At 65.6% G+C, this 10861-nt stretch overlaps 1 protein-coding gene across 1 annotated transcript; it reads right to left on the bottom strand.

Annotated features, from left to right (window-relative positions):
• Positions 1-5049: 5049 nt before the first annotated feature.
• On the bottom strand, positions 5050-8767 carry LOC309452316 (uncharacterized protein). The gene is made up of 7 exons (XM_082076958.1): positions 8571-8767; positions 7711-7850; positions 7011-7341; positions 6310-6848; positions 5893-6025; positions 5676-5779; positions 5050-5082 (listed from the first exon to the last, which is right to left on the bottom strand). The coding sequence occupies exons 2-5, from the start codon at positions 7807-7809 to the stop codon at positions 5939-5941; spliced, it is 1056 nt and encodes a 351-aa protein (XP_081933084.1). The 5' UTR covers positions 7810-7850; positions 8571-8767; the 3' UTR covers positions 5050-5082; positions 5676-5779; positions 5893-5938.
• Between the last annotated feature and the right edge of the window lie 2094 nt (positions 8768-10861).

The raw sequence follows: 10861 nt of genomic DNA, 5'->3' as shown, positions 1-10861 counted from the left end.
GGGATCGAGGGGACAGCACGGGGACATCACAAGGGCATCATAGGGACGTCACAGGGCCATGGGGATGGGCGGATGGGGGGACATCATGGGGACGGGGGGACATGGGGACAGAGGGACAGAGGGACAGGGGGACGGGGGGACGAGGGGACAGGGGGACAGGGGGACAGGGGGACATGGACATGGGGACAGGGAGACATGGGTAATCCCTAACATTCTGTGATTCTGTGATGGGGACATGGGGACAGGGGGACATGGGGACAGGGGGACATGGGCAATCCCTGACATTCTGTGATTCTGTGATGGGGACATGGGGACAGGGGGACTGGGGGATGAGGGGACAGGGGGACATGGGGACATGGGGACAGGGGGACAGGGGGACAGGGGGACATGGGGACATGGGGACAGGGGGACATGGGGACATGGGGACAGGGGGACATGGGCAATCCCTGACATTCTGTGATTCTGTGATGGGGATGTGGGGACATGGGGACAGGGGGATGGGGGGACAGGGGGACATGGGGACATGGGACATGGGGACAGGGGGACATGGGGACAGGGGGACGGGGGACATGGGGACAGGGGGACATGGGGACAGGGAGACATGGGCAATCCCTGACATTCTGTGATTCTGTGATGGGGACGTGGGGACATGGGGACTGGGGGATGGGGGGACAGGGGGACATGGGGACAGGGGACATGGGGACAGGGGGACAGGGGGACAGGGGGACATGGGGACAGGGGGACATGGGGACATGGGGACAGGGGGACAGGGGGACAGGGGGACAGGGGGACATGGGCAATCCCTGACATTCTGTGATTCTGTGATGGGAACATGGGGACAGGGGGACATGGGGACATGGGGACAGGGGGACATGGGGACAGGGGGACAGGGGGACAGGGGGACATGGGCAATCCCTGACATTCTGTGATTCTGTGATGGGGACATGGGGACAGGGGGACATGGGGACAGGGGGACAGGGGGACAGGGAGACATGGGCAATCCCTGACATTCTGTGATTCTGTGATGGGGATGTGGGGACATGGGGACAGGGGGATGGGGGGACAGGGGGACATGGGGACATGGGACATGGGGACAGGGGGACAGGGGGACATGGGGACAGGGGGACATGGGGACAGGGAGACATGGGCAATCCCTGACATTCTGTGATTCTGTGATGGGGATGTGGGGACAGGGGGACATGGGGACAGGGGGACAGGGGGACATGGGGACAGGGGGACATGGGGACAGGGGGACATGGGTAATCCCTAACATTCTGTGATTCGGTGATTCGGTGATGGGGACATGGGGAAGGGGGACTGGGGGATGAGGGGACAGGGGAACATGGGGACAGGGGGACATGGGGACAGGGGGACAGGGGGACATGGGGACAGGGGGACATGGGCAATCCCTGACATTCTGTGATTCTGTGATGGGGACATGGGGACAGGGGGACATGGGGACATGGGGACAGGGGGACATGGGGACAGGGGGACAGGGGGACAGGGGGACATGGGCAATCCCTGACATTCTGTGATTCTGTGATGGGGATGTGGGGACATGGGGACAGGGGGATGGGGGGACAGGGGGACATGGGGACATGGGACATGGGGACAGGGGGACATGGGGACATGGGGACAGGGGGACATGGGGACAGGGGGACATGGGGACAGGGAGACATGGGCAATCCCTGACATTCTGTGATTCTGTGATGGGGATGTGGGGACAGGGGGACATGGGGACATGGGGACAGGGGGACATGGGGACAGGGGGACATGGGTAATCCCTAACATTCTGTGATTCAGTGATTCGGTGATGGGGACATGGGGACAGGGGGACTGGGGGATGAGGGGACAGGGGGACAGGGGGACAGGGGGACAGGGGGACATGGGGACAGGGGGACATGGGCAATCCCTGACATTCTGTGATTCTGTGATGGGGACATGGGGACAGGGGCACTGGGGAGGGGGGGACGTGGGGACAGGGGCACTGGGGAGGGGGGGATGTGGGGACAGGGGCACTGGGGATGGGGGGACGTGGGGACAGGGGCACTGGGGAGGGGGGGACGTGGGGACAGGGGCACTGGGGAGGGGGGGACATGGGGACAGGGGCACTGGGGGAGGGGGGGACATGGGGACAGGGGCACTGGGGATGGGGGGGACGTGGGGACAGGGGGACAGGGGCACTGGGGAGGGGGGGATGTGGGGACAGGGGCACTGGGGATGGGGGGGACATGGGGACGTGGGGACAGGGGCACTGGGGAGGGGGGGACGTGGGGACAGGGGCACTGGGGAGGGGGGGACATGGGGACGGGGCACCCACCCTGGTCCCCCAGGGCCTTCCCGCAGTGGGCGCAGCAGAAGTGCTGCGGGTGCCACGTGTGTCCCAGCGCCGTCACCACCTCCTGGGGACACGGGGACGTGGGGACGTCACCCGGGAGCTCCCGCCACCCCGTGTCCCCACGCGGCCTCCCACGGCCCCCATGGCCCCCCAGAAGGTCCCATGTCCCCCCATAAGGTCCCATGTCCCCCACATCCCACCACGTCCCTCCATGTCCCCCCATATTCCCCCAGAAGTTCCCATGTCCCCTCCTGACCCCCACATCCCCCCCGACCCCCCATAAGGTCCCATGTCCCCCCAACCTCCATGTCCCCCCACATCCCCCCATGTCCCCCCATAAGGTCCCACGTCCCCCCATAAGGTCCCATGTCCCCCCCAACCTCCATGTCCCCCCACATCCCCCCATGTCCCCCCATAAGATCCCATGTCCCCCCACATCCTCCCATGTCCCCCCATAAGGTCCCATGTCCCCCCATAAGATCCCATGTCCCCCCACATCCCCCCATGTCCCCCCATAAGGTCCCATGTCCCCCCAACCTCCATGTCCCCCCACATCCCCCCATGTCCCCCCATAAGGCCCCACGTCCCTCCATGTCCCCTCATGTCCCCCGATCCCCCGTGTCCCCATTGTCACCTGCAGCACGGGCTGGTGGCACTGGGCGCATTTGGGGGCAAAGAGGCGTCCGTAGTCGGGGGGGCAATAGGGGACCCCCCCCCCGCTCCAGAAACGGGGACCCCCCCAGGGCCCCCCCGCAATGGCCACACACCAAATGTTCGGGGTGCCAGAGGCGCCCCAAAGCCACCAGAGCCTGGGGGGGACATTAGGGACACCCTCCAGGTGGGGGACACCCCCACTTGGAGGGGGCACCAAAGGACCCCCCATTGCTGGGGTTCAATGAGGGACCATCCCCATCTTGGCCCATTGAAGGGGCCTCCAAAGAAGCCCCAACTTTGGGGTTCACCGCAAGACCCCTCCCCACAACATTGGGGGTTCCCCACCAGCCCCCCATGTTGGGGTTCACCAAGTGTCCCCCCCACGCTGAGGTACACAAACACCCCACACGCTTTGGGGTTCACCAAAAGACCCCCCCATTTTGGGGGTTCAATGAAGAGCCATCCCCATCTTGGCCCCATTGAAGGTACCTCCAAAAAAGCCCCAACTTTGGGGTTCCCCACAAAAACCCCCAACTTTTTGGGGTCTCCCCCACCTTTGGGCTCCCCCCCTGCCCAGGGGGGCCCCCACAAACCTACCTTGCCCACGATTGGCCGCCGACAGCCCCCACAAACCCCCTTGTCCTGCGTGGGGACTCCCCGATTGGCCAGGTCCTGCTCCAGCGTCACCAGAAGCTCCTCAAGGTTCCCCCCGCCGGGACACCCCAATTTTTGGGGGGGCTGGGGGGGGAAATGACCCCAAAAGAAACTTATGGGGGGGGAGGGGTCATGTGGGGGGGACACCCCAAAACCCCCTGGGACTTCCGGGGGGGTGAAGGTTGAAGTCGGCGAGTGAGGCCATCAAACGGTCCAGCTCCTGCATGGCCGACGAGGGGGGCGCCCCCACATTTCTGCGGGGCGTGGGGGGAGTTTTGGGGTGAAAATGGCGGGTTTGGGGGGTCGGGGGGTGGGGAGGTACTCACTGCACCCCAGATTTGGGGGGAGGTGGGAGCTCTGGGGTCTTCGTGGGGGAGACGTGGGGCTCGAGTTCAGCTGGAGGGGGATTTGGGGTGATTTAGGGAGTGATTTGGGGGCTGCTGTTGAAGGGTTTGGGGGTGATTGGGGGGGTCGTTGGGGTGACTTCAGGTCTGATTTGGGGGTGATTTGGGAGTTTTTGGGGTCCCAGTACCTGCGGGTCCCCCCGGGTGCCGTCCAGGTCCTGCAGGAGGCGCTCGAGCTGCCCCAGGGTGGGCGGGGCCCGGGGGGGGCGGGGCCTCCACACCGAGCTGGGGGAGGGGACACGGCCCCATGGCCCCAATGGCCCCGTGTCCCCACTGTCCCCATTGTCCCCATATCCCCGTTGTCCCCAACATCCCCCTGTCCCCATTATCCCATTATCCCCATTGTCCCCATATCCCCATTGTCCCCAACGTCCCCATGTCCCCATTGTCCCCATTGTCCCCATATCCCCATTGTCCCCAACGTCCCCATGTCCCCATTGTCCCCATATCCCCGTTGTCCCCAACGTCCCCCTGTCCCCATTATCCCATTATCCCCATTGTCCCCATATCCCCATTGCCCCCAACGTCCCCATGTCCCCATTATCCCATTATCCCCATTGTCCCCATATCCCCATTGTCCCCATGTCCCCATTGTCCCCATTGTCCCCAACATCCCCATGTCCCCATTGTCCCCATTATCCCATTATCCCCATTGTCCCCAACGTCCCCATGTCCCCATTATCCCCATTGTCCCCATTGTCCCCAACGTCCCCATGTCCCCATTGTCCCCATTATCCCATTATCCCCATTGTCCCCAATGTCCCCATTGTCCCCATTATCCCATTATCCCCATTGTCCCCATATCCCCATTTTCCCCAATGTCCCCATGTCCTCATTGTCCCCATTATCCCCATTGTCCCCATATCCTCATTGTCCCCAACGTCCCCATGTCCTCATTGTCCCCATTATCCCCATTGTCCCCATTATCCCATTATCCCCACCATCCCATTGTCTCTAGTATCCCCGTTGTCCCCCAATGTCCCCATGTTCCCCCCCAGACCTGTAAAGCTGCTCCGTGTCCCCCCCCGGCACCTGGGGACAGAAACATTGGGGGGTTAAATGGGGACATGAGACATCGACACCCCCCAGTGCCCCCAGTGCCCCCAGTGTCCCCAGTGTCCCCCAGTGCTCCCAATGTCCCCTGTGCCCCCAATGTCCCCAGTGCTCCCAGTGTCCCCAGTGCTCCCAGTGTCCCCTGTGCCCCCAATGCCCCCAATGTCCCCAGTGCTCCCAGTGTCCCCAATGTCTCCAGTGTCCCCAGTGTTCCCAGTGTCCCCCAGTGCTCCCAGTGTCCCCAGTGCCCCCAATGCCCCCAGTGCCCCCAGTGTCCCCCAGTGCTCCCAGTGCCCCAAATGTCCCCAGTGCTCCCAGTGCCCCCAATGCCCGCAATGTCCCCAGTGCCCCCAGTGTCCCCCAGTGCTCCCAGTGCCCCAAATGTCCCCAGTGCTCCCAGTGCCCCCAATGCCCCCAATGTCCCCAGTGCCCCCAGTGTCCCCCAGTGCCCCCAATGCCCCCAATGTCCCCAGTGCCCCCAGTGTCCCCCAGTGCTCCCAGTGCCCCAAATGTCCCCAGTGCTCCCAGTGTCCCCCAGTGTCCCCAGTGTCCCCAGTGTCCCCGTCGCTCACATGACCGTAGGGGAGCGGTGGTCGGGGTGGGGGGATGTCCCCGCCGGGGGGGGAGGGGGGGCGCGCCAGCCGTGACGTCATCTCCAGGTCAGCCAATAGGGCGTCTGGGGAGGGGGTGTGAGGGGACCCAGGAGTTCAGGAGGGACCCAGGCGTCCAGGTCCCCCCCCCGCCCAGGACCGACGGACGGACGGACGGACAGACGGACGCGGTCCTTACCCAGGTCCTCCATGGCTGGGATGGGGTGTGGCCCCCCCGGGTGACGTCACTGCACGCGGGCCCCTTGGTGGCCTTGTATGGAAGCAGCCGGACGGCTGGATCCCCCCCGGACGCCTGGGTCCCCCCCGGACGCCTGGGTCCCAACCCGGGAACCGCCCGATGCAGGATACGGGGAGGGGCCTGAACTCCTGGGTCCCTCCCGAGTTCCTGGGTCCCCCCCGAACTCCTGGGTCCCCCCCGAACTCCGGGACTCCGAGGGCTGGAAACCCCAAAAATGGGGCTGGAAACCCCCCAGGTGTGTGGCGCAGGGGGTGGGACCCCAGGAAGAGGCAGTGACTCTGCTCACCCCCACAATTTATTGCTCAGAACCCCCCCCCAAAAATGGGGGTCAGGCCTGGACGAAGCATTCCCGGACACCTGGGTCCCCCCCGGACGCCTGGGTCCCCTCCCGGACGCCTGGGTCCTCCCAGGATTCAAGGTCCCCCCAAGTGTCGGGGTCCTCGGGGAGCTGGGCCTGGCGCCAGGTGGCGGGGTCCCCCCGGACGCCTGGGTCCCCCCGGACCCCAGGGTCCCCTGTAGTTTCGGGGTGCTCCCGGATGCCTGGGTCCCCTGTGGGGGGGGGTTTCCCCGGACGCCTGGGTCCTCACTGGCTTTGGGGTGCTCCAGGAGGCCTGGGTCCCCCCGGATGCCTGGGTCCCCTGTAGTATTGGGGTCCCCCCGGATGCCTGGGTCCTCAGTGATCCTGGGGTTCCCTGTAGTATTGGGGTGCTCCCGGATGCCTGGGTCCTCAGTGATCCTGGGGTTCCCTGTAGTATTGGGGTCCCCCCGGATGCCTGGGTCCTCAGTGATCCTGGGGTTCCCTGTAGCATTGGGGTTCCCCCGGATGCCTGGGTCCTCAGTGGTCCTGGGGTGCTCTGTGATTTCAGGGTTCCCCCGGATGCCTGGGTCCCCCCGGATGCCTGGGTCCTCAGTGATCCTGGGGTTCCCTATAGTATTGGGGTGCTCCCGGATGCCTGGGTCCTCAGTGGTCCTGGGGTTCCCTGTAGCATTGGGGTTCCCCCGGATGCCTGGGTCCTCAGTGGTCCTGGGGTGCTCTGTGATTTCAGGGTTCCCCCGGACTCCTGGGTCCCCTGTAGTACTGGTGTTCTCCCAGACGCCTGGGTCCCCCATTGTTGGGGTGTCCCCCCAGTCTCCAGGCTCCTCCCAGCTGTCGGGGTCCCCCCAGATGTCGGGGTCGCCCCCGTCCTCCTCTTCCTCCTCTTCCTCGCGGGGGCCGGGGGGGGTCTGGCTGAAATAGGCCTCCCGGGTGACCCCCAGAATCCAGCGCTCGTATTGGGGGGCGGCCGTGAACTTGGGGGGGCCCTGGGCCCCGCAGCCCCCCCCGCCGGCCACCCCCAGCAGGAACCAGACCCCCCGCTCCAGGCAGAACAGGGGGGACCCCGGCGGCGCCTGCGGGGACACCCCAAAGTCAGGGTCATGGCGGGGGGGAGGACACCCCAAAAGTGGGGACGGAGTGTCCTGGGGTCACCCCCCCCCAAAGGGAGACACCCCGAGGGACCCCAAAACATCCCAGAAGGGACCCCAAAAAGGGACATGAGGACACCAGGGACCCCAAAAAGGACCCCAACCCACCCAAAAGGGACCCCAGAATGAGACACGGGGACTCCAAAATGGGACCCTGGGACCCCAAAACCCCCCAAAAGGGATCTGGGGACCCCAAAAGGGATGTTTGGGACCCCCCAAAGGACTCAAAAGGGACATGGGGACCCCCACCCCCCCACAAAGGGACATGGGGACCCCGGGAGGCCGTTTGGGGACCTGGCAGGCGCTGTCGCTCTCGGGGCCGGTGACACAGACGGTGTCAGGGGGGGTCGGGGTCCCCTCGGGGTCCCCAGTGTCCCCGCAGGACTCGGCCATTGTCACCTCCACGCTGAGCAGCTGCTCGGGGACCCAGGGACCTGGGGGGACACGGGACGGGGGACATGGGGACGGGGGACATGGGGACGGGGGGGGACAAAGGGACATGGGGATATGGGGGGACACGGGACAGGGGACATGGGGACGGGGGACATGGGGACGGGGGACATGGGGACATGGGGACATGGGGGGACATGGGACAGGGGACATGGGGACAGGGGAACATGGGGATGTGGGAGGACACGGGGACACAGGGACATGGGGATATGGGGGGACACGGGGACAGGGGACATGGGGACGGGGGACATGGGGACAGGGGGGGACACGGGGACACAGGGACATGGGGATATGGGGGGACACGGGGACAGGGGACATGGGGACGGGGGACATGGGGACAGGGGGGGACACGGGGACACAGGGACATGGGGATCATGGGGATTTGGGGGGACACGGGGGTTATGAGAGGACATGGCGGGGGACATGGGGATGTCACCGGGGGGGGACACAAGAGATGGCAACACCAGGGATGGAGGTGACACTGAAACTGGCGACACCAAGGTTGGGGACATCAGGGCCAAGAGTGACACCAGGGTTGGAGACAACAAGGATGGAGGTGACACCGGAAATGGGGACACCGGGGATGGGGACACCGGGGATGGGGACACCGGGGATGGGGACACCGGGGATGGGGACCCCGGGGTGCAGGGGACACAGGTGACACGGGGTGACGGGGATGACACGGGCTGCCCGGCGCCACTCACCCCGCGTCCCCAGGAGGGTCCAGCAGTGCGTCCCCGGGGGCGGCCGGTGGTCCCCGTAGGGCAGGCAGAGCGGGCGCAGGCTCCTCCCGAGCTGCAGGGGGCGCTGCAGCCGCAGCAGCGCCACGTCGTGGCCCCGCCCGGCGCCCACGAAGGCCCCGTGGAGCTGCAGCCGCGACCCCGCGTGGGCGGTGCCGCCCGCGGCCACCACCTGCCAGCCCCGCGGGTCCTGAGCCCTGCGGGAACCGGGCCTCACCGGACGCCGGGGTCCCTCCCGGACGCCTGGGTCCCTCCTGAACCCCTGGGTCCCTCCTGAACTCCCGGGTCCCTCCCGGACACCTGGGTCCCCTCCTGAACTCCTGGGTCCCTCCTGAACTCCCGGATCCCTCCCGGACGCCTGGGTCCCCCCCAGAACTCCTGGGTCCCCCCTGAACTCCCGGGTCCCTCCCGAACTCCTGGGTCCTTCCTGAACTCCTGGGTCCCCTCCCGAACTCCTGGGTCCCTCCTGAACTCCTGGGTCCCCTCCCGAACTCCTGGGTCCCCTCCCGAACTCCTGGGTCCTTCCTGAACTCCCGGGTCCCCCCCCGAACTCCTGGGTCCCTTCCGGACGCCTGGGTCCCTCCTGAACTCCTGGGTCCCCTCCCGAACTCCTGGGTCCCTCCCGGACGCCTGGGTCCCCTCCCGAACTCCTGGGTCCCCTCCCGAACTCCTGGGTCCCTCCTGGACGCCTGGGTCCCCCCTGAACTCCTGGGTCTCCTCCCGAACTCCTGGGTCCCCTCCCGAACCCCTGGGTGCCCCCCGGTCCAGGGTTCCCCAGCTCACCCAGGCACAGTCCGTCCTCCAGCCCAGCAGGGGGCGCCTCCCTGGGGCTGGGCGGGAAGGCGGCAGGCGGGAGGTGGCGCCGCAGCCACCGCGCGTGGGCCGGGAGCCCCGTGGCTACGGCCGGACCCCCCGCGCGGGCACAACCCGCCGAGAACGACAGGACCCCGGCCTGGACCCACCGACCGCCGGACAGACACACAACCGGGCCCCCCGAGTCCGCCTGGGGGGACACAGCCATAGAGACACCATGGAGACGCCATAGAGCATCTACAAACCCCAGAGAGACACCATGGAGACACCATGGAGACACTATAGAGAGTCTACAAACCCCATAGAGACACCATAGAGACACCATGGAGACACTATAGAGCGTCTACAAACCCCATAGAGACACCATGGAGACACCATGGAGACACCATGGAGACACCATGGAGCGTCTACAAACCCCATAGAGACACCATAGAGACACCATGGAGACACCATAGAGCGTCTACAAAGCCCATAGAGACACCATAGAGCATCCACAGGTACCATAGAGACACTTAAAGGCACCATGGAGACCAATACAGAGCACACAGAGACCACATACAGACCCACGGACATAAAACGGGCCCCCCCGAGTCTGCCTGGGGGGTACAGAGCACCTATAGACACCTATAGAGCCCTGTGTATCCATATAGAGCTCTATAGAGCCCCACAGCCCAGCCCCAGCGCCCCCAAGTCCGCCTGGAACCCCCATAGGGCCATAGCCCCCCTATGGACTCTACACATTCTACAAGATCTGTAGGTGACCCTATGGATTCTATGGCATCTATAGGGTGTTCTATAGGTCCCTGACAGGCCACATGCCCCTCCTGTCCGCCCACACACACCACCCAGCGCCCCCGAACCCCCATAACCCCACACCCCCATATCCCTATGGGAGGCTCCCGAGGGTCTATAGGGTGTATAGGAGGCTCTATAGGCACCTGGCAGGCTCCGTGGCCCTCGGTGCCGCCCGCGCACACCATGCCGCGCCCCCGAACCCCCATAACCCCACACCCCCACATCCCTATGGGAGGCTCCCGAGGGTCTATAGGGTGTATAGGTGGCTCTATAGGCACCTGGCAGGCTCCGTGGCCCTCGGTGCCGCCTGCGCACACCATGCCGCGCCGCGCCGGCCGCTCCGGCTCGCGCCGCCGCAGGGTCCCGTGCAGGCAGTTACAGGTCGGGGGGCTCAGCAGGGACAGCGCCACCTGCTGGAGGGGGGACCCCGCGGGCAGGGACACTGCGGGGGACAGGGGACACGGGGGACAATGGGGACAATGGGGACAATGGGGACAACGGAACAGGGAGACATGGGGACAGGGGGACAATGAGGACAATGGGGTCAATGGGACAATGGGACAGGAGCACAGGGGGACAATGGGATATGGGATAATGGGGACAATGGGGACAATGGAACAGGGAGACATGGGGACAGGGGGACAATG

Source organism: Streptopelia decaocto (genome assembly GCF_964273445.1).
Source record: "Streptopelia decaocto genome assembly, contig: HAP1_SCAFFOLD_717, whole genome shotgun sequence".
NCBI lineage: Eukaryota > Metazoa > Chordata > Aves > Columbiformes > Columbidae > Streptopelia > Streptopelia decaocto.
The sequence above is the reverse complement of the archived record's forward strand: the minus strand, read 5'-3'. Positions and strand labels throughout refer to the sequence as shown.

Coding starts and splice junctions, on each gene's coding strand:
- LOC309452316 (XM_082076958.1), bottom strand. CDS start 7,809: ATGGCCGAGTCCTGCGGGGACACTGGGGACCCCGAGGGGACCCCGACC. Junction 7,342..7,710: donor AGAGCGACAGCGCCTGCCAG/GTCCCCAAACGG, acceptor GTGTCCCCGCAG/GCGCCGCCGGGGTCCCCCCT. Junction 6,026..6,309: donor GGCGTCCGGGGGGGACCCAG/GTGTCCGGGAAT, acceptor GTTGGGACCCAG/GCGTCCGGGGGGGACCCAGG.